Raw genomic sequence first — 22,632 nt, forward strand, 5'->3', positions numbered from 1 at the left:
AAAACCTCCAGGCGCAATGTGTCCTGGGGAAACCCTTTCATACAGCGGGGGGGGGGGAGAAAAAAAAAACATATTTTCTATGAATTTTGGTTTGTAAACCGAAAATTACTTAAACCAAGGTTTTCATAAGCTGAGGTACGCCTGTAAGTAGGGTGGTATAAAAAGGCCATGAATGAATGAATGAATGAATGAATGAATGAATGAATGAATGAATGAATGAATGAATGAAAGCATGTTTCTGCATGTGGCAGTTACATGGGCAAGCAAGTCCCAGTGGAAGTGACCACTTAGTGAAACACTGTAAAGCCACTGAGATTAGAGATCATTTGGGCTGGATGCACCAATGATCAGATTCAGTATAAGGCAGCTTCCTGTACAGGATTCATGGGATCAGTTCTGTAGCTGAGAACACTCAAGTCTCCAGTTAATGGAAACAACTAAAGTTGCCCATGAACCTTTTTTGATTCAAAAGAAGAATGCAACCATAATAAAATTTTATTGTATCAATATTACAGTACATTTAAAAAATACAAACACACCCAGAGGGACAGTCAGAGCAATTCTTATGTACTGTACACGTAAGATAAGCAGCCACCAGCCTTATCCTTGCAAGCCCGTTGGCACACACAGAGTTCTTCTCTTACCACACAGTAGCAAGCAGGTTAACTTTGAAGGAGCTCCATGACTACATCATTAACAAGACATTTCTTTTTTCCCCCCTACATTTTCATTTTTACTCATAGGTTTACTTAAAGGCTTTTCTAATACTGGAGAATCTGTATACACAACTATTATTAGGTTATGTATTGCAATATTTCAAAGAGTTAACAATGAATATTTACCAAGCGGCTACTTGTCACAGATTCTATGCAATCACTTGGTAAATTGATTTTTTTTTTGTATTGTCCTCCCAGTTTTTAAGGAGAATCTTTTATCAAACTCCCACACTTAAGTGGGAAATTGAAGGAAGCTGGAGAATGGTAAAACTCTTTGCACCATTTGGTAGGATGGTTATGGCCTCCCCAATCATGCTCATAGCAGCTGGATGGTCTACTGTATTCATCCAAAGTAGATGACACTTCAACCCGTAATCCAAAATATTGTTTTGATGGTCTATATGAAAATACATGCCAATTTCTCCTTTCTAAAACCATCATGTCCTGGATTCATGCATAAAACTTTACTGGCTGATCAGTCAGGCTTAATTTACCTTAGGAGCAATACTCAGTTCTTTAACCAAATTGCTCATCATTCAGTAAACATTTTTAACTCATGATAACCATCCAAGTGATAAACACAAGAAAATAATTCAAATGGCTTCTTGTCATAGTCCGATGCTTCAAGAGAGTCTTCCAAATAAATACCTTGAAGGTTTTCATCTCTTTCACTGATTCTAACAAGAAGGTTTTGGATAACAGCTTTGTCCAAGAGATTTTTTATCTTTTTATTTACTTGGAACTTTGAAATCATCCTTCAGTCATTTCAGTCTCTTCAAATGGCATGTGCACTAAACCTGGGACTGAGCAGCAGCTATGTCTTCCATGGCCCAGAGCCGACCCAGGAGCCCTAAGAAGTAACATGTACTTGCAGATTATATTCTATCAAACTTAAGATAATTGTTCCCATTCTTTGTATGAGTGTGAAGTGTTGTAGAGTGAAGAATTGGGAGGAAAACTGTCTACTTGCAGAATGGGCTTGATATTAGAAAAATAAGTTGGGAGTTGGAAATCATTTGTGTCCAAGACCAAACTATTTTGTATTTGCTTTCCTGCTAATTTGAAATAAAATATGGAGAATCTGCAAAGAAAGAAACAAGTTATTAAGGATAAAAGATTGGTTAGAAAAGATGAGGAATAAAGACCAAATAAAAGAAGTATAAGGAAGGGAAAAATATCTTGGTTTAATATTCAATTAGAGCAACAGAGTAAAGATTGATAAAAAAAGAAAGGGCAACTATAGGGAAAGAGTGGAGGCAAGAGAAGGGGACGACAGAGGATGAGATGGTTGGACAGTGTCATCAAAGCTACCAACATGAATTTGACTCAACTCTGGGAGGCAGTGGAAGACAGGAGGGCCTGGCGTGCTCTGGTCCATGGGATCACGAAGAGTCGGACATGACTTAACAACTAAACAACAACAACTATAGGGAGTTTATGAAATTTGAAGAAATGGTTTTACAGAAGAAGGTAGATTAAAAAATATATTGAAAGGGAGAATAAGTAAAATCTTCAACATGTTAACAGAAACAGATGACCACCAAGATTTTCTTAAAACATTATGGGAACTTGAATTAGGAGAGGAAGCAAATATCAAGGTGTGAACTAGTATATGAGATACAAGAATACTGAAGTCTATGTCTATAATGATAAAAGAAAAAAATCTACAAATTAGTTTGGAGATGGTGTTTAACTCTGGTGAAATTAAATCACATACACAAATTATTTTATGTTATGTAGGGGAGTTTGTCAGAAAACAGGTATTTATTTTCATATGTGGTGGGAAAGTGAGAGTATATAGAAATGTTGGGAGTTGGTATTTAAGGAAATAAATGAAATAAGTCAAATAAAGAAGTATGATTAAAATAGCACTTTTATCAATATTTGACAAGGAGCATTTTAACTGGACAACAAGAGAGTCAATTTCAAATTTCAGTATTAATGGAAGCAAGGTATTGAAAAGTAAAGCATGATTTTCAGTTAAATGAATGGTACTGTATAAGGAAGTTTGGAGTATGCCTATTTATGATAAGTTAACATGTGATATTAAACTCAAGAGGGATTTGATAATTCAGAACATCTTTAATGATAACTGGAGAGAATTTATTGGCTTTGTATTAATAAAGGGGAAGGGTTATGCACCTGCGCAAGAATAAGTGCAGTTTTAGAAGAGGAATGGGGCTCTGCAAATGGAAGAAATATTGGTTATATTTCCAAAGGGTCCTGGGGAAGGTGCTTTCTTGAATTGTATTGTTTATGTTGCTTTGTATTAAGTTATTAGGTACGTGTTTTTTCATTTTCATATTTGGGTTTTTTTAATAATAAACATTAAACAAAACATTGCTGTCCTGCTGCAAGAAGTTAATATTGTGGGGTCTATTTGTTTCTTTCCTTGCTTAAAAGACTTTTTTTGTCTATATTTCAGTGTGATTTTATGTGGAGGTCTCCCTTTGTTTATTTAAATGATCTGAAATAAGACCTTCCTCTAAATATGCTCCCAGAGCAAGTTTACATATGGCCAATTTTTTTAAAAAAGACAATCTCTGGACACTAGAGCAGTTTAAAGTATAAAATACATGACAGAAATGGAAAAAGGAAATGAGGGAAAAAAGAAGTATGTCTTGTAAGAGTCTTGCTCAAAACTATGTTTCTGGATTACAGTTTCCAGAAAACTTTCTGGGAGTTGTCCAAAAACTTACTTTTCCAATGCTAGTGATGCTTAGGTGTGTACTAGAGATAAGGATGAATTTTAAAAAATGAATCACGGTATTTGTGAGAAATCGCTGGTTCATGGAATATTCACCCCTTCGTATTTGTCAACTCTGGAGACCCCAATGAATACAAAGGTATGAATACTGAGCCATTTTCATTTGTCCGCCATAGCCAGAGGAGGAAGGGCTAGCCTAACCTAGCCTCTTGCCCCCACAGCTCAGCCCCTCCCCCCACAGTCTGCCCCCTTTCTCCTTTTCCACTGTCCCCATTGCCTTACCTTGACCATTGCTGCCATGGCTGCCGCCTCCCCAAGAGCTGCTTCCGATGCTGTAAGGGGAGCTGCAGCCGCACTTTGCAAAGATGGTCGCGGCAGCTTCCATTAGGGCACTGGAGCTGACTCTTAGGGAAACACTTTCCCTCACAGCTGGCTCCAATGCCCTGAGGTAAGCTGCTGCCACTATCTTTGCAGAGGGCAGCCTGGTTTCCCTTAGGGCATTGGAGCCAGTCCTCCGGGAAGACCCAACCACCACATTTGCAAAGGTGGTGTTGGTGGCAGCAGCAGCAGAGGCCAGGGCAGAACAGGTGGTGGCAGCCAAGTTAAGGTGATGGGCCAGTGGGAAGGGGGGTGGGGAGACAGGCTGTGGGAACTTGGGGCTCAGGGTTTTTTGTTTTTTGGGGGGGAAGCCCATGGCTTTCTAAACAAACTGGTGAACGAATTCATGGTTCCTCAGTTCGCGGGGAGAAATTTGTGGTTTGTGGTTCATCAACCTTGACAAACCACAAACCAAGATGTACCGCCATTTTGACGGTTCATCTCCATCTCTAGTGCATACTTTAGTCTCTCTCAGCAAGCTCTTGTGTCCCAGAAATAAATGTACCAATGAATATGGTATGATCCAAGACACCCAGATGCCTTTTCTTACTCAGTTGTTTGAAATACATGTGCTGTGTGTGCTAAATGGACTGTGAAATCGGACAAACACAAGCTGGTTAGAACATGTTTTTAAGCTATCCTTGGGAAAATATCCTCATGTGCACTGCCTCTGAGAGATAAATACTTCAACTGACTGAAACTGAACTACACTGAAAACACGGTATTAGATTAGTTTTGAAAGAATTTTCAGACTCTGAATCTGCACCAAAATCCATAATTTAGGCTCACCCATGAGTCACTCTGTGAAAACAGTCCTGCTGTTTGGGTTGGCTAGATTTTACATTAAACTCAACTACTGATGCTGTAACATGCTTTGTACATGTAACACTCAGCCAGAGGCAGTTAGGGGAAAATTAAAAGTCTGATGTATAAGATGTAGAACCCGAGTTCAGAGCCAGACTTTCTAAAATCAAAAGTATATTCTAGGAAAGCACACACACACACACACACACACACATATACAAATGTGGAGTGTGAGAATTCAAGCCAGTGAAATATACAGTTGCTAGGCTAAAGCACCAAAATGGTTTATATATTAAAATAACATATATACAAATATAATTTGTATAAAGATATGTATAGTACAGATAAGACACTTTTCTCTAAAGGGATCTTCTGCATATACTGCATACAGTATTTTATTTTTTTAAAATCCATGCCATGTTTCCAGAGGGGAAGGAATTCGGATTCCACAAAGATAACTGCTAATCCCTGTTTGGTTTTTAAGGCTTCACTCACAATTCCTTTCGCCTCTAGTTACATTTAAAATACCTTATTGCTCCTCTAATCCAACATGTTGTCCTTGTGTAATCAAATCATACACCACTTAAGAAACCTGTTTAACAGTTCTTCATAAAATGATAAACAACTCTGTGAAGTAAAATTAAAATCTGGCAGAATCCTGGAAGTTTTCAGTACCTTGGCGTCTTCCAATTTTTTCCCCCTTTTTTTCTCAAGAACTACCAGAGGAAGGGGCAATAGTAGTACATGCACAAAGTGCCTCAGAAAAAAAGCCTGCCACTTTTCTCTTCTTGAAATAATCTTCTATGTTTTCTGTCTCTCCCTTTTCTTCGCTACCTCCCTCTCTGTCTCTCTTTGAAAGCAGCAGCAAAACCATGTCCATATTACTGTCAAGGATTCAACGAAAGGTCTTTGTCTTGGAAAACTTATACATTTGACAGGTCTGGCGAATCAGGAACAGGTGCTGAAAAGAATAAACAAAGCTGGTTTATAGAACATGATAATTAAAATGGTGGGATTGAGCTGGACTACAGAAGGATGTTTCCCTTTTCCCACTGTACCCCATCCTGCACCCTTAAAACTAGCTCTGGATGGCTAGGAAAATCTCTCCAGCTAGATTTTGAAAGTCATGGAGGATTGTAGTAAGATGTTCCCTTTGCTATGGGATAGGTGCAACCAAGCCCTTTCCATGGTACATCTCAAAGTGAGCAGTTTATAGACACCCAAAATGATCGTCTTAGGTCAGTCTAAGACTAATAAAGGTATCTTCATAAGTAAGTATATTATCCTTTTTTTTATTATCAATTTTTTGAGCCAGGTACTGTACTCCCATGCAATCATCTACCAATACTCGTGACAACCAACTAAGGCTGCGAGGACATGGTCAAATATCATGGGATTTGCTCTGCTTAAAAAAAAAACAGGTGAATTTGAAGTCTTTTTTCATGCCACCTGACACAAAGGCTGATTCAAATCAGTCCAGCACTTTTTGCTCCCAAGGTAGATTTTTTTCTCTCAGCTACTGGGGGGGGGGCTTCTACTTTTTCAAGTTGGAATGATTCAAATGGATTTTTCTTCATGTGATCAGTTGTGAATCACCTTCTTGTAAAGACGGGAAACATGTCTGTTGTTGACATTTTGGTGACACAGGCAGTCGAGGCATGATGTTTAGGCCTGATGCCCCCCCCCCGTCTTCCCTCTCTCCTGATCCTCTTCCTAATTTTTTACATTTTTTAAAAAAATACATATAAAATTAGCACTAGATCACCCTAACACTGGGTCATTATTATTTCCCATATTTATGCCCCTTCAGTTCCCCATCAGACTGGCCTAGGCAGGAAAAAAGGAAAGAAAGAAAGGGGGCTGTGGGCTGGAATGCAAATTGCATTGCATCCAATATGAAGGGTGAACTCCCAAATCAATCTGCAGCCTCTGCATGACCACTGAATGCGATTTCAGACATAATTACAGTCTGGAAATCAGATCCCAGCACTCTTAATTCACCTTTCCTGTGTAACTGCACCCTATCAGGCATTGCAAACATACTCCAGTTGCATACTTACCCAATGATGGAAAGAAACAGTCCCCTGGGCCAGGTGGGGAGAGTGGAGTATTTGGTTCTGAAAGGAGGTGCCGACCTGACTCTGATGGCTGGCGGCGGGCTACATATGTTAACTGGGGCCTGGGCTTAGGTTCTGAATTAACAGTAGGGACCTCATCAAAGACCGGGTTCTCAATGCCATGAGCATTACTGCAAGAAACAAGGGGGTGGGGAACAAAGACAGAGATTAACCTTGCCAGAGTCAAGTCTGGCTCTTCCTCCTGCCTTTCCATTCTTCTGCAAGGCAAAATGTCATAACATTACAGGTGCATTTTTGTTTTGTTGACAGTGAAGAGTGGGAAAGTGCTGCACTTTAGTATGTGTTTAGTGGTTACTGGATGATGATTTCAATGTTTTCTAAGAAGTGAGTAGGCTACATAGCAATCAGAAATTCACTTCTGTCCAAAATCTGAGCAGCTGTATTTTCACCTCAATGAAAAATTCATTCTTTTTTCTTTAATTATTTTATAATTCCCTTTTAATATCTTTCTATTACACCAAGAATCTTTTGTACAAATTCATTTCTTAAAGGTAAAGTAAGTGGTTGTATTTTTCTCTTGTCAACAGAAGCACCAAAATTAATTTCTGCATCACATTTTCTTCTTTTTCTATGTAATTTCTGTTGCTCTGTAAAACTAGAGAAAGGATTAAATCATGGATTTAATGATTTTACCCAGACTATTATAGAACCAAGGAGATCATAGCCTTGGTTAAAGTGATCACGGGTGGAACCAAAGAATCCTGCATATCAAAGTGTACTTCTGTGAAGTAAGCTTGGAACCAGTTTGCTGTTTTTCAGAACAAAAGGCTGATAATACAAAAGTAAAGGGCGAAGCAGAGGAGAGGATCCAAATTTATTCTTTCCTGATGCAGTAAGAGTGATTATAATTATTATGTGTTGTCAAGTCAGTTCTGACTTATGATGACCCATCCCAGGGTTTTCTAGCCGTAGAATACTCAGATGTTTACCATGCCTTCTGGAGGCAATTCTCAGACTGCTATCTCTCCAAGGCTCCAGAGGTTGGCTCTTCTCCTGGGACACATCATGAGGAATCAAACTCCCAACCTTTGGCTTTGCAGCCAAGGACCTAACTGAGGTATTTGGCTAGCCACAAGAAGAGTATTGCTCTATTTTGTTTTATCTTGAAAATTCGGTATTATTTAATTTCACGAATGAGGATCTCATCCATGTCTACCTTTGGTAACTCAATAACGGGCAGCTGAGATGTTCTTTCCCCTTATTAGCATGGTGTTGCCAACCTGCTATATGCCCCAGAGTGGTATGCTATTTTTAAAGTCCTAAAATGCCCCAAAACATCTTGAGGGGCAACTTAATTTCCATGAAATACTTCCAACTCCACTACGTTCTTTTATCATTTGAAGAGAATCTGCTCAAGCCATCGGCATCCAAGTAAATTAGTTTGTCTTTTAATAGGGGTAGGGCATTTTCATCACTGCCATCTTCCCTGATGAATTCCTTTGCTAGAAAGGCTTGCTAGACACAAAGTCTCTAAGATACAGGTTCCAAACCTGGAGAGGGGGGCTGCAGGACTCCCAAAGGGGTCATGAAGTGTTTTCTGGGAAGTTGCCATGGTTGTTTTTAGTTGCATTTTTTTATATTTATTATATTATATATAGTACGCACAAGGCTGTTTCATTTTGGTCTACCTTAGTCTCTGGCTCGTTTAAGTGTGGTGATGACAGTGCACTGAAGCTGGAGGGGGTCTGGGCAGGAAGATACCTCCGGGCTCAGCCTGAGCCATGGAGGAGGAAGGCAAGACAGGAAAACATTGAGGGAGGACAGCCAAGGAGGGAGTGGCGGCCATTGGGAAGGTTTTATTTGGGCTTGATGGTGTAGGGACTCTATACTGAGGCAGCTTTTTTAAAGTGGAGGAAACATGTAGGGAGGGTCATTTTTACACCCCCCACAACTAAATTAAACTCAACATATATTGACATTTTTTTTCTTTTTGATTTTTATTTGATAGAGGCAGATTTATAACCCCCCATTATTATGAATCATTTACATTAACATTAATATATTAGGCTAGAATTATATTCTGAAAAACCTAATTTCATGTGTTTTCCCCATTAAAAATGCCTTTTTATGAAGATGTGGTGGTAGGGTCACAAGGATTGGGAAACACTGCTCTAAGATTATCTTTGGGACCACAGTTTGATCTCAGTAGATCGCTGCAGCTTTATTGACCTGAGATGAATTCATAAGATTTTTGTTTCGGTGACTTGCTGTGTTTTAAGACCTTTTTTCACTGCTGTATTAATCTGTTGTTATATCACAACAATTTGTAGTTTTAAGTGAACTTGAATTTATTGCCATCACCTTTGATGGGCCTTTGTAAGACAAACTGTAGACTAAATATACAAGATATACTAACGGAACAGCTCACCTTTCCATTCTGACAAGTTCATGGGCACCTATGAAAAGGAACATAATATTCTTAGTGTAATGATCATTAATTTCAGTCTTGTTTCACATCAGCATTTAGAGGAAGGGGATATTAGGAATAAAAGGAGCCCAAAAGCCATTTAGTCTAGCTTCCTTGAACTTAAGCAGAAACATTACTAGCTGAGCTGGCCTATAGAAAGAATGACCACAGTGCATAGGAGGATATACACTCCCTTTCCATTTCCTCTTATAGAGCTATATCCCCCAAACTAGAGCCTTTTAGATTTTGAGTGCAATTCCCATCAGTCTCAGATAACACAACAAAGGGTGACACACCCACTGTCGACAAATTGACCTGTCTGGAGGGCAGCATGTTAAGGAAAGCTGTTTTCCTTTCCTTTTCCTTAGCAACTGATTCCTTTGTCTTTTGTCCAAAATTCGTTGCCTTGGTGACTTGGACCAGAGAAGTGGAAACTACTAATCCACAGGACAAACAGATCATAAATCTAAGCATAAAACCGAAGTCTTGATGTTGAATCCTGTCATTTATTTTATCCATTTCCCTCCTAGTGAAAAATTTGTTAAGCAGAAGCAAAAGCTAATATATGGGAACATTAACTGTATATGCCGCAGTTCCTCTTGCTTCTCCGTTAGTTGAGCTGCTATGCATGGAAGAGATTATGTTGTTTACATTAAAGTCCAGTTGACCAAACACTATCTGGATCTTCAGTATTGAAGAAGCTATTATATTTAGGCATTAGAGAGAAAAAAGGATTTATTGTTGTTGTTACTGTTATTATTTTAATTGTAGTCTTATTTGCAATACAGCTTCCAGATCAAATAGGTTTATCTCAAGTCTGCAAAGGGATGAGAATGGGTGTCAAAGAAAATCAACTGATCTATCAGTTTGACATTGTTCAAATAAGGGTAGAATTAGACTGTATTCCTGGCAAGAAGAAAGGGTGGTACATGAAGTTAGAGACCAGAGCAACCCTATGCATTCATGTGGATACAGAACAAGGCAATATTGATATGTATGGGGGAAAGAGCAGCAGCAACAACAATCTGGAGGATATTTGTACTTTGTTTTTTGCATTTCCACAGCAAATTCTTTGACAAAAAAACAAGCTACAAAAAAGATTCAAATAAATTTTGAATGAAACAGTATTAAGTCTGCAGTAAGAGATGTTCTTGGCTTTGCTAGGCCAAAGGGATTTGGGAGAAAATACTCTTTTTTGCAGTGTTAAGAATTTATCAACAGACGTTTGTTGTAATTGTTGAAACTAATAAAAGGCACATGATTTCACTAAAGGTTTGGGTGTGGAAATGGTATTCATGATCACTTTAAAATAAACAACTGGGGGGAATGAGGTAATGTCAGTACAGTGGCGCCTCGACTTATGAACTTAATTGGTTCTGGAACTCCAGTCATAATTCAAAATGACTGCAAGTCAAAGCACCATTTCCCATAGGAATGCATTGAAATGCAATTAATCTGTTCCAGCCGAAGGAAAAATCACCAAAAATATCACTTCAAGACCCATCGGAAATGCAATTAATCCCTTCCGGCTTGTGGGGGGAAGGGGAGAAAAGCAAGTGAAGAGTGCAAGACCCATCAGAAATGCAAAGAAAGCAACGCAAAAAGCAAGCAGATCGTGTAAGACTCGTCGGAAATGCAAAGAAAGCAAAGCAAAAAGCAAGCAGAGCGTGCAAGACCCATCGGAAATGCGAAGAAAGCAAAGCAAAAAACAAGCGGATTGTGCAAGAGCAATCGGAAATGCAAAGAAAGCAAAGCAAAAAGCAAGCAGAGCATGCAAAACCCATCAGAAATGGGGGGGGGGACCCCAAAGCAAGGAAACCTCCAAGAACCATCAGAAATGGGGGGAAATACCAAAAAACAAACAAACCCCATATCACAGCACAGAAACATAATGCCCCCAGCCCAAAACCATGGTGAAAACCCCATCCAGAACAGTTTTTAAAAAGCAGAAAGCAGCACCTTATCTTACCAGGCAGTCCGAAGCCTCCTCCAATCGCACTGACTCTAACCATTGGGGTGAAAGAGCTACAAAGAATCAGCCTCTTCGCCTACCAATGGTTAGCAATTTGAATTTCTCGCCTTTTCCCCCTGCCTTTTTCTGTTTGTAACTGGAAGCTCCGACCACAAGTCAAAGCAAAATTTTGCGGCCGGAGCTGGTCGTAACTCGAAATGGTCGTAAGTCAGGACGTTCGTAAGTCGAGGCACCACTATATTGTTGTTGTTATGTACTATAATGTCACTTATGATTTATGGCCACTCTAAGAAGTACTGGCCTCCAAAAGGCCATATCATTAACAGCCCTGGCACAGGTCTTGCAAACTGAAGTCCGTGGCTTCCTTTGTTGAGTCAAATACTGTATTAGTATTACAACTATTATTCAGGGGCAATAATTCTGTCATGTTTTTTGCTGACATAAAGCAATCAGCATAAATCTTGATGAATTGCTGCAAGTTAAAATGGTATGTTGGTTTCATTTCCTACATCACACCCTTCAAGTGGTCTTGTTGGCCATTTTCCACCTCTGCCCATTGTGGGGCAATAGTTGGAGTGTCTTGCTACTTATGTCAGGTGTAGGGGGACATGATCAGAAGTGACAAGTGGAGCCATACTGATTAGGAAGCTCAGCAGCCACAAACATTCTCCATTAAATGGACCATTTAACAGATAAAATAGATAACCCATAACTATGTACTTGCCTCAAGGCTTTTCATGATGTGTTTATTCCTTAGTCAAATGTATGACCCTCTTAACTAGAATGCAGTTGCCATGGTTGCTCATGTGGGCATTACCATTTTGACAGCTATCAAATAAATAGATATATTGCAGGTTTGGTGCCACACCACAACAGTTTCGTTATGTGAAAGCACCAGAATACTATCAGTCAATATGACAGACCTCTTGGTACTACTCTTTCCACTTTGAGAACCACGTTTATGCCACTGACACACTGCAAGTTTTGGTACCTCCTGATTGTTGCCCCTGTGATGAAGACCCCAGTAAAGATTTTTTTTTTTTTTTTTTGCTTTTTCTAAATGCAGAAGCAAATGTTTAGTAAGACTGTGTGGTTTATATAGGTGCTTCATTTGTTTGGCACAAATATAGCCCAATAAAGAATGCCCATTGATTTGTAATTTATCTTGGCCTAGAAACTGCTCACTTGAATCAAACTGGAGTATATAGTATTTGGTTATTATACACAAAGCAAAGCTCAACTCTTCACATGTCTTCCTGTTTGCTTTGACACACTTTATTTTCTCCTCCCTTCTCGTGTCGGTTTCACTACTTCCTGCTACATAGTGTTCTAAACCCATCTACATATTTTATCTTATATACCTATTTTTATATACTTTTTGCATCCCAGTTAAAATATACAAAACATAGTGAGTGTAGAAATACCTCATCTTGCAATGGAAGGAACTTGTTCCTTTATTACACTACTGTGGTAACTTGATCATTGTACAAAGGTAATGGATACCGATCAGAGATAGCCTGCTGGCTGAGGGCTAACTAGATTCAAAATTGATTGGGATCCCTCCTCCCTGTGCTGGGAGAGGGATGGATATTGAGAAATTGGTCACTTTGAGCTAGGCTTAAGCAGAGCTTGGTCAATTATTTGAGTTGGGGATAGAAAGTATGGCTATGGATAATCAGCATGGATTCGAAACAGTGTCATAAAATCGTGCTCCTGGTAATATACTGTAATAGCCACAGAATTCTATTAGTTGATGGTAGTTCCTTCCCAAGTGGCAGCAGAGTTCTAATATTTTTCTGCGAAGTGTGGCATATCTATAGAGAAGATGCACACACATTTCCCCAGTGTCTCAGCCACTTCTTGAAAAAAGGGCTTGTTTGTAGCCTGAAATGTGAAAAACAGGATGCGAACTTAGAAGCTATAAATCTTTCAAAGAGGCACCTTTGCATGAAAACCAGGATGCATCTTGGCTCTTTTCTTACCTAGGATTATATATTTTATTTTGAATACCCCCTTTCTCTATTTAACCTGGTGTTTGGACAGAGTTGTGGCCACCAATGCATCAGCAATAAAGCAATACCAAGTGAACGCATGTCTAGTTCCCTAAAGGCTGGGATTTCAACAAGGGTATGAAGAATAATTATTGCATCACCTTCCTTCTCACTGTTCTGATTATCATCTACAGAAGGTCTGCCACAATTGCAATCCAGGGTTCATGCAAACTTACTGTATTTTGAGAAATGCAATAGATTCTTATCAGTCAGGTTTGTTAGTTCAGCCTTTGTTTAATGTGGGATATAAGAAGTTTCAAGGAAATGTTCAATAATTGTGCTGTCAACCTTTATTCTGATCCTGTTCTTCAGAGATACTTTCACTTTGAATTTCACTCTCTCTTCATAATAATAACCCAATACCTGGTCAAGACTTTTCCATCAATTGTCCCTGCATGTCTTTATTTGATCCGTTTCTTGTATTATATTTACAGGTGCCGTTCCATCAAACTGTATAACTCTTCTTTGTATGCATGTAGGTTGCAGTGTGGCATTTTAGGCATTGTCTCATTGATGGATAGTTCATAACAGTTCTTCCATGGCAAATGTGACTTTTGACTTGCTTGATGCAACAAGCATGTTTTTTATCTCGAATACAGAAGAATCTTGGGCAAGGCGAGAAACCCATACTGTTTAAATTCCTCTTTGTGGTCAATATGTGGCAGCTTCTCCTTGCAACAATGCCTCTAGCTAGATCTCTCTCTTCTCAGAGCTCCACAGTTCTGTCTGCTTGTCTGTTCACAAGAATCTTCAGACAGCTTCAACGTGGCTTCCCCGCCCCCCACACATAGGGAACAAATCAACAGCTCTGCTGTGACAATTAAATCATACATAACACATCTGTTGAAGTTTTACCTCAATGAAGTCCCTGATATGAACATCATGTGGGTTGTTATCACTGCCTTTGCTGCAACAGGGAGAACCTCACATGAGCTGTCATGAAAGGAAGGGGTCCCAGTGTTTCATATCTGAAATACTGATGCACTGTCTCCATCAAGTTTGAACACTATGCTTATTTCTTTATTTTTCATAGTGTATCTTTACACTGAGTTTTTTCACATTTGGTATTTCAGTCTGAAGAACTCTGGCTCTAGTGAACTTGTTGGGGGGATTAAGTCATTCTTCCAGCCACCTTCCTACAGTACCTCTGATTCCATGCTCTATTCCATGATGAGGACTGATGCAGCCGCTTTCCTTCGCCAAAGAGTCTCCCGGTACGAGAGCACGCAAGAGTATCAGCAGAAGTGTGATGAAGCTTTTGCACTCCTGCAGTGTATGCTGTGGCATATTTTATACAGTAGGATGCAACATCACACTTGTTCAGTTCTTTCTGGGCTGCAATATTCAATTTCAGTCTCCTTGTCTTAAAATTCTCATGTACCATAGGAAAAGTCTTGAACCATCTAATGTCATTTAGGAGACTGGTGCTCTCAAACTACTACATCCTGTCAAACAGAGTTGTGCTTCCTACTGTGCTTTGTCTTGCTTTTATACCTCTTCATCCTGACCCTATTGAACTGCCTGCTGCACTTATTTTGCCGCAAACGTTTCTCCTTGTATAGGCTGTTCTTACCACACAGAGCACCACTCGTGCTGTCATGTAAGCTTCTTACAGAAGGGTACAAGTATTTGCTCTCTGGTGTTTGAGTGCATCTTGCTTTGACCCGCTGCTGGTCAAGTATACTTCTCTCAATTCATTTGCCAAGGGCTTTAAGGGAAAAATAAATACTGTCTACAGTTCTAAAAGCCCTTTCATATCGCCTCAGTTCTTAAGATTTTATGCCTTCTTATGCAGAGGCAAATACAGGGTGACAATTTTAGACACACCAAATCTACCTACAGTGACATTAATAAGCTTCCCTCTCCTATATAACAACTAAGCTACTGTGTTAGTAAATGTATTATGTTTATCAGGCAACTGCAGTAGCCTTGGGGAGAACCTTTATCTCCCTGAAGCAACTGTGATGTGCTCGCTTGCTAACACACTGCTTATAAATATATGGAAAGGGTAAAAACAACTCTTTTAGAAATCCCTACATGCTTCTGAAGTTTAGCTTCCTATCCAAATTAGGGGTGGGCGGGTGGCTCAAGATATCCTGGTTTTGGATAGGAGAATTCCTCTCAATTCTGGCCATCAAATGAGGAGAATTTGGGGCAGCAGGGATATGGGAAGCTACCCACCTCTAATTCTCCCTTCCCTTGATTATAAAGCCTCTAAGCATCCTTAATGTCAAAATAAAAACTTCAAGAAAACCTATATATTTTCTTTAAAGCAGGAGTAGGAAAGCTGTCGTCTTTTAACTATCATTGAACTTTGATTGCCCGTGGTCAAAAATGCTGGAAGTCATCATTCAGGGACATTTTAAGAGTTGCTGTCTCCCCACTACTAAACAATCCATACCAACACTTTCCTGGAACAGAAATATGCCATGAATGGCAAAATCCAAAGAAACAAAACAAAACAATACAATGCAAAAAGAGAGAGACAAAAACATGTGGCACCTTAAAGACTAACCATTATATTTTAATGGAAGTTTTCATGGACATATCCACTTGATCAGCCTTTAAGAGAACTCTTCCAAAATTACATGCAATGAATGCAGAACCACCAAATAGGAACTCAACAGCCACAAGGCAGGTTAGACATTAGGGCGAATTTACTCCTCTTCTACTACCCTGTACAATATGACTGTCTGTACACAAGCATTCCAAGAAGCTTGAATCAGGAAGACAAAAACAAGCAGGACTCTCCTAGCAGATATTAATGCAACAGCATTACAGATATGATGTTAATGCCATTTGATCAATGACTAAGCACTATGCTGCACTGCAGCACAGTTTAAAACATGTTGACGCAAATTCTAAAGCTCCATTAAACTGATCCGCCCTTTAGTAATTCTTGCCTGAATCACTCATTTTCCAAGAGATGTGTATAAACAAAAAGGGAGAAATATTTTCTTGTGTCTGGAACTGTGGATAGTCAGTAAAACCAGATGAGGAATGTTCCTTAGTAGCAGTAGTAGCAGTAATACTTTCCATTTAAGGCAAGATACACAAATTAATTACTTGCCACAGATATTAGTTTTATTCAACGTAAGTTCAGAAATAGAACTACTGTAACACGTGGCAGTATTTTATTCTTCTGTGATTCCCACAGGCGACAAAGCATGGGCCAAGACAAAGACAAAGTGGTTTAGGGGAACCTCCTGCTTGTTAGTCAAAGCTCTTCTATAATTTTTCATCAATGCTTTGGTTATTTTCAGTTTCATCCAAGACTGAGGTACAGTGGTGCCTTGCTAGACGATGATAATCCATTCCACTGAAATCACTGTTTAGAGAAATCATTGTCTAGCGAAAAGCATTTCCCTATTGGAATGCATTCAAACCTGTTTAATGTGTTCCAATGGGGAAGAATCATTGTTGTCTAGCGAAGATCGGCCATAGGAAAGCCGCTTTGCGAACCGCCGATCAGCTGTTTAAATCGCTGTCTTACAAAGCTTAGATCCCGAAAACACCTGTTTGTGAGCGTGGAGGGAGCTGTCAAAATCGTCATCTAGCAAAAAACGGTTTTCAAAGCAGGGACCAAACATTGTCCAGTTAAATTCCCTACAGGAATCACTGTTTTGCGAATCGCTATAGCGATTGCAAAAAGTCAATGTCTAGCGAAAAAACTGTCATGCGGGGTAACTGTCTAGCGAGGCACCACTGTAGTTACAATACACTATCTCCCAGATGTCTCAGGCAATGTGGCCTGTGATCAGAGACTGTGGGGTTTTGCATCCAAAATCTCAGGAGGACCAAAAAGCTCGGAATCATTGCAATACAGAGTTTACACAGTCATCTTACAATGGTCTGCAAGAGCAGAAGCTGGCACAGCTGCAACTTTCCCCTGGTACCCTCTATCACCTTCCCCTTGTTCTAACTATTAGGAAGTAAACTAAGTCATGCTTCTTCAGCATACGGAGAGGGAAAAGTAAATGAAAAACCCAGACAAGCCGTTGTCACTTGATTTCTCACTGATCGTAGCTGTTCAAAAGAGACACATGACTACTCACTAGCAACCCAACCTTCACCCTAAACAACTAAATATTATCTATGAAGTGGCAAAGTAAGGAAACAAAAATGAAAACAGCATGGAGTAAAGAAAGGGAAGAGAACTTGATACATACGCCTGTTTGTGATTGCTTGTCTTTGCTTATAAATAAGGACCAGGATGAGAGGCAAGCATAAAATGCCCACAACGCAAGCCCCTGTTGCAAGTGCAGCTGCCGTGATGCCTGAAAAATAGCAAAGAAAAAAAGAGGCAACATCAAGACACAACTAGACAATTCTTGTCCCTGCTAGAGGAAAGGAATGATGCATCTTTTGAGTTCTCATGCAGTAACTATTTCCTGTCAATGTGGGTACCTCTCATCATGTGGTAATGTAGACCTGAAGCCACAATCCTGTTAATTAAAAAGAAACCCTTTAGATTAATCTCTTTCTCTGCAGCAATGTATTCCTATATAACAAACTAGGTTTCATTATCTGGGAACTCATTAGGTAAGACAAGACAAGACAACTCAAGCCATGATTTATGATTTGTTTCTACTAACCATGGTTAAAACAAACAACAATTTAGGGTTCAACAGCAGGAAATGTATTTAACTTGAACGGGGGGAAAAGTACTGAATAAATCCTGGGCTATTTTCTGACTGAATGACAAGCCCAGTGCATTGAGAGTTAGCAGTAGGGGAGGGTTGTGACTGTAGCTAGGGTCTGGGTTAAATGTACTGTACATTTTTCCCCTGAATCCACTGAAAATCAAAATGCCTTCCCCTGAATTGTGCCAACCTACAGGAAACCAGAGTGTATCACTTGTGTTACATGGCATCTTGGTTCACCAAAGAAAAACATGTCTCAGTCATGTTTTGTCTGTAAAAATAAAATGGTAGAATGGCAAGTTTTAAGGTATATTTTTGTAGAACTAAATATTGTTTTGAGAAACCCTGAAGAAATGAATTATTCACCCACCATATGATTTTTAGCACAAAGATGAGGTGACATACTTGTCTTCCTATTAATTGAAGAAAGGGAGGCTAAGATTCACTACTTATTAGAAGTCAAGGAAAATGTATCATGTTTGGTATTTGTTTTGATTATGAGCTTTTATGTTGAGGTGATCTGAAGAAAGATTTAAAAATATATATAGAGAGAGGAGGAGATCAGCTAGGCAGGAGACTGAGACACCAAGGCTGAAGAAGTAATAAAATGGAAACTCCAAACAGGACACTAGAGGGGAAAACAGGAGCTGTCATGCTTCTTCCCTGTTTTGAGGAGATAATGTGGGAACAGGAGCAGTGTCCAATTGACTCTCAAGGACCCCCCTTTGTTTTGCTGTCAAAGAAGCAAAAGTAGCCTTACATAACTGCAGCAGAAAAAACATCCTTCTCAACCACAGCCCCTCCACTTGATGGATGGAAGGGAAGATCTCCTTTATCTTCTGAACAGCCAGCCTTTCCAAATGTAACAGGATTACTCCCTAAGCTATGCTGATCTGAAGCACAATCCCAAATTCCGTTGAAATTTTGGAAATGCTGGAGTAGGGAGAATTTTCCCCTCCTGTTATCAATACAGAGAGAAGGTGAGGGAGCTTTAAGAGCGAAGACTGGACTCAATCCAAAGTCTACTGCAGTTAATTAAAAGACACTTGCTGGTTTCATTGCCCTTTGGCTCAGATCCACAACAAGCTAATGAAATTTAATAACACACAGAACACCATGCTTCACATGCTAGACTACATATGCCCAAGGGTTTTACCATTTCATAGTTTGATTTGGCATGCTGTGCTTTAGTCTTAGACGGAAAAAAAATAGGATTTGCTTTATATACCTGTGCAGAATCAAGTAAGATGATGAAATACACAGCCTGATAGTTGCATGGAAGTGCAAAACTACAAGCATATTTTATTTACATCCCATCCGTTGATCATACAAATACATTATTATTATTAAAATTTATTTACAGACAGTATTTAGCTCAAGGATGGGTGGTATACAACCGTCAGAGCTCAAGTGGGATGCCACCCCCTCTTATTTTTGCTCAAAATGTCTCTTCATACTCTCAGGGGGGCATGGAGTCACTTTTGCCATGCTCTGACGATACCCCAGATCCCAGTGCCCCCTCCCCCCCACACACATAGGTCCATTTTTTCCAGTATAAAAACTCAATTTCTGTAAGAAAACAATCAGAGAGTGGGGGGGGGGGTTGCAGGAGTGGCCCTCCAGGGATAGTCGTGTGAGGCCCCAGCCAATTGTCCACTCTTGGCTGTCTCGCAGGAAGTCAAGACAGACCAATGATGGGAGCAGACTTACATGTTAGACCTGTTACATCAGTGTTTTGAATAGGAAAGAGAAGTAAACAGAATATGCTCAGTGTTGCCAAACTGTAGTGAGAGATGAGCTTTCATTTTTACAGGTTAAAATGGCTTCTTGTTGAAGAACAGGCACAGTAGCAATGGCAAAGAGCAAATATATTTTCCATAATGAGACACGCAAAGCAGCAAACAGGAAAGGGTTTGTTTGGATTGTGTAAAACAAGGTTTTTGGCACCAAACTTTCCAAAACATTGCAAAAATTAGGTTGGGATGTAGAACTGGAATAAGTTGAGTAATGTTTGGGTTCAGATTATAGCAACTTTAAGACAATATTATACATGCAGTACTGTCTAAAAAGGCACTGACTTTGGTAGTGTTCCAAAAAATCCAGTACATGTGGGGAGGTGGAAGCAAATTTGTCAAAATATGGAAGATAATACAGATCAAAGACGTTTTAATTGCTTTTTTTGTTGTTGATGGAGCAATTTGCCAATAAGAGGAAAAGGCCAAAAGTAGTAAATGGAAGTTGGACATATGTATATAGCCAAGAGATACAGAGGTGCTTGATTTTTTTAATGGACAAGCAGGGAAAAAAAATTGTTAGGCTTTCTTCCTTTTTGAAATGAATTTTATTACTTGATACACATGCCAAACATGCAATCAGCACCTCCCTGAGAAAGAAGCTGCAAAAGGGGTTACTTCTTTTATTTGTAAGCCGCCCCAAGTAGACATTGTCTAGAGAGGCGGGGTAAAAATCCAATAAAATAAAATAAATAAATAATAAATTCCTTTTTCCCTTTACAAAACACTGGCTAGAGCGATTTAAGAGTTGCGGTTTTCTGACTGCTATAATAGATGCCCCCTCCCTGTTTTAGCTATGTATTGGTGTCTATTCTATTGACTCCAACTCCAAGCAAATCTTTTTTGGGGACATATGGACTGAAATCCAGTAGTAAGACAAAATGCAGTAGGCCCATTAAATCAATGGAAATTAGAGGAGCGGACTCACCCAAATACCCATCATCAATTCAGTGGGTCTGTTCTAATTGTTCTAGAGGTCACTCACTCAATCATAGCTCAGAGGTTTAGCTATCTGGCTGCAGAGCCAGAGTTTGGGAGTTCAGTTCCCCACTGTGCCTTCCTGACAAGGGCTGGACTTGATGATCCACAGGATCCCTTCCAGCTCGGCAGTTCTAAGAGGATGATGAGTCACTATACGTTGGAGGTGACTTGGCAGCACACAACAGCAGCAACTCTAGTTGTAACCTATTGCTGGTTTTCAGTCACTGCCATCCTACCTTGATGAATAATTCCTAGCCCACAGTATTATTCTGCATATTTCACTTCTCCCTTTTTTAAATTCCATCAATGTGTTTATAATTTGAAACATCAAAGAAAAAAACTAAAAAGGGATAGAATGAGATTAGACAATGCAGTCAAGTCTGTGCATGAAGGCAGAGTAAGGGGACAGGATACATTCAAAATATCAAAACATTTAAACCGTTTGACAAGAATGTTTAATCTGCTTTAACTTTAAGCATTATGTGTGCATATGTGTTTGTGTATGTGCGTAGATAGATAGATAGATAGATAGATAGATAGATAGATAGATAGATAGATAGATAGATAGATAGATAGATAGATAGATAGATAGATAGATAGATAGATAGATAGACAGACAGACAGACAGACAGACAGACAGACAGATACATCCCCGCAAAAATAATATAGTAAGAAGCAAATTATGAAGAGCAAGCTTACTTTCACTCTCTGTACTGTCAGCAGGATGAAATGTACAGTTTGGGAGTGTACCATTTGCTGTGAATTAAAAACAAATACTGTTAATTTCTTGAAAATTGAATTCTCTTTCAATAACAGAAAAACAGAATCCAACATATTAGAGGTTTCTGAAATGTAGAAGAACATGTGGGGCTCCCTTGGTTTCTCCTACACCTTATTATTTTCTAGTGCTCTACTTGGCAAAAAGGTTTTTTTTGCTTGCTTGCTTGCCTTGTTGTGTGTTGCTTTATGTTGCCTTTTTAGTGCTAGGCATGCCATTTCCCATATTCATTGCTGCTAATCCAAAAGGCAGACCAGAATCACTTTAAGAGGCAGAACCCCACCCCCTCTGATTTTACTCTCTGGCTCTAAATGGGCAAGGACGCCATCTGGACATGGCCAATGTGTAGCAAAGATTTCCTTTGGTCTGGGTGTACAGTATTGCAATACAATGTCTTTTAACCTACAATATATTGTCTTGGCTGTTGATCACATAACATTTTGATACATTTTACATAAACTTTCTCAGGGCTTCCTTTTAGATGAGGAAGTTGCAATAAAGGAATTATGTGTGATGGCTGCAGGTTAATCAATTATTTCGAAAGAATCTCTTTCAGAGATTTGCAAGCACCTCACTGAAACCTAATGATTTCTTTCCCTTATCCACCAGTAAAACTCATTTCGGAGGGGGCAGGTTTGCGCCAGGATGAATAAAACCATTTTTAAAATCAAAATGATTTAAATTAGGATTTAAATTTAAAAAAACTGATTGTTTACATTTAAATAGTGAAAACATCTATTTTTTAAAAATTAAAATTGTGATTTACATTTAAATCAAATCCACCCTGGTTTGAACCGACATTGATAGGAAGGAGGTCCGTAAACACTGTTCCACTGGCCACTATGTATTCAAGGCTACAACCCTGTTCACACTGAGCTGGAAGTAACCTCCACTGAACACACTGGGGCTTACTTTGAAGAATAAATCCATCAAACTTGACAGGGACTTTTCACTGTAGCTGGAGGAGGACTCAAACATGGACCCATATTCATGATTCAATTTTGAACAGCCACCTGACAGATATCCTTTGATTTCTATTCTTGCATTGAGCAGGGGGTTAGACTCGATGGCCTTATAGGCCCTTTCCAGCATCATGATTCTACGATTCTAGATCTCACCTCTCTATGCATAACTATTCATAGTAACAGCCACTCCTTCCAACGGGACCCCACCACTCCCCATGTAAGTGCCCATAGGACTGCAGCCAAGTTATCAAAGATACATGAAAAACGATGCCTATAGCTATTGGGGGCATTAAATAAAA

General features: G+C 39.4%; 2 protein-coding genes across 3 annotated transcripts in view; one reads left to right on the forward strand and one right to left on the reverse strand.

Annotated features, from left to right (window-relative positions):
• Positions 1 to 22,632, forward strand: part of CDH23 (cadherin related 23) — a 622,327-nt gene that overhangs the window by 512,723 nt on the left and 86,972 nt on the right. The window lies entirely within an intron of this gene.
• Positions 4,166 to 22,632, reverse strand: part of VSIR (V-set immunoregulatory receptor) — a 31,583-nt gene continuing 13,116 nt past the window's right edge. For both annotated transcript variants that reach the window (XM_020783113.3, XM_020783112.3), the window contains exons 3-7: positions 21,290 to 21,346; positions 17,343 to 17,450; positions 9,112 to 9,139; positions 6,666 to 6,853; positions 4,166 to 5,566 (exon numbers count right to left, since the gene is read on the reverse strand). In XM_020783113.3, coding sequence (XP_020638772.2) covers positions 5,529 to 5,566; positions 6,666 to 6,853; positions 9,112 to 9,139; positions 17,343 to 17,450; positions 21,290 to 21,346 — 419 coding nt within the window. In that variant the 3' untranslated portion in view covers positions 4,166 to 5,528. The remainder of the gene's footprint in view (positions 5,567 to 6,665; positions 6,854 to 9,111; positions 9,140 to 17,342; positions 17,451 to 21,289; positions 21,347 to 22,632) is intronic.

The sequence above is a fragment of the Pogona vitticeps genome, chromosome 3 (genome assembly GCF_051106095.1).
Source record: "Pogona vitticeps strain Pit_001003342236 chromosome 3, PviZW2.1, whole genome shotgun sequence".
Classification (NCBI taxonomy): Eukaryota; Metazoa; Chordata; class Lepidosauria; order Squamata; family Agamidae; genus Pogona; species Pogona vitticeps.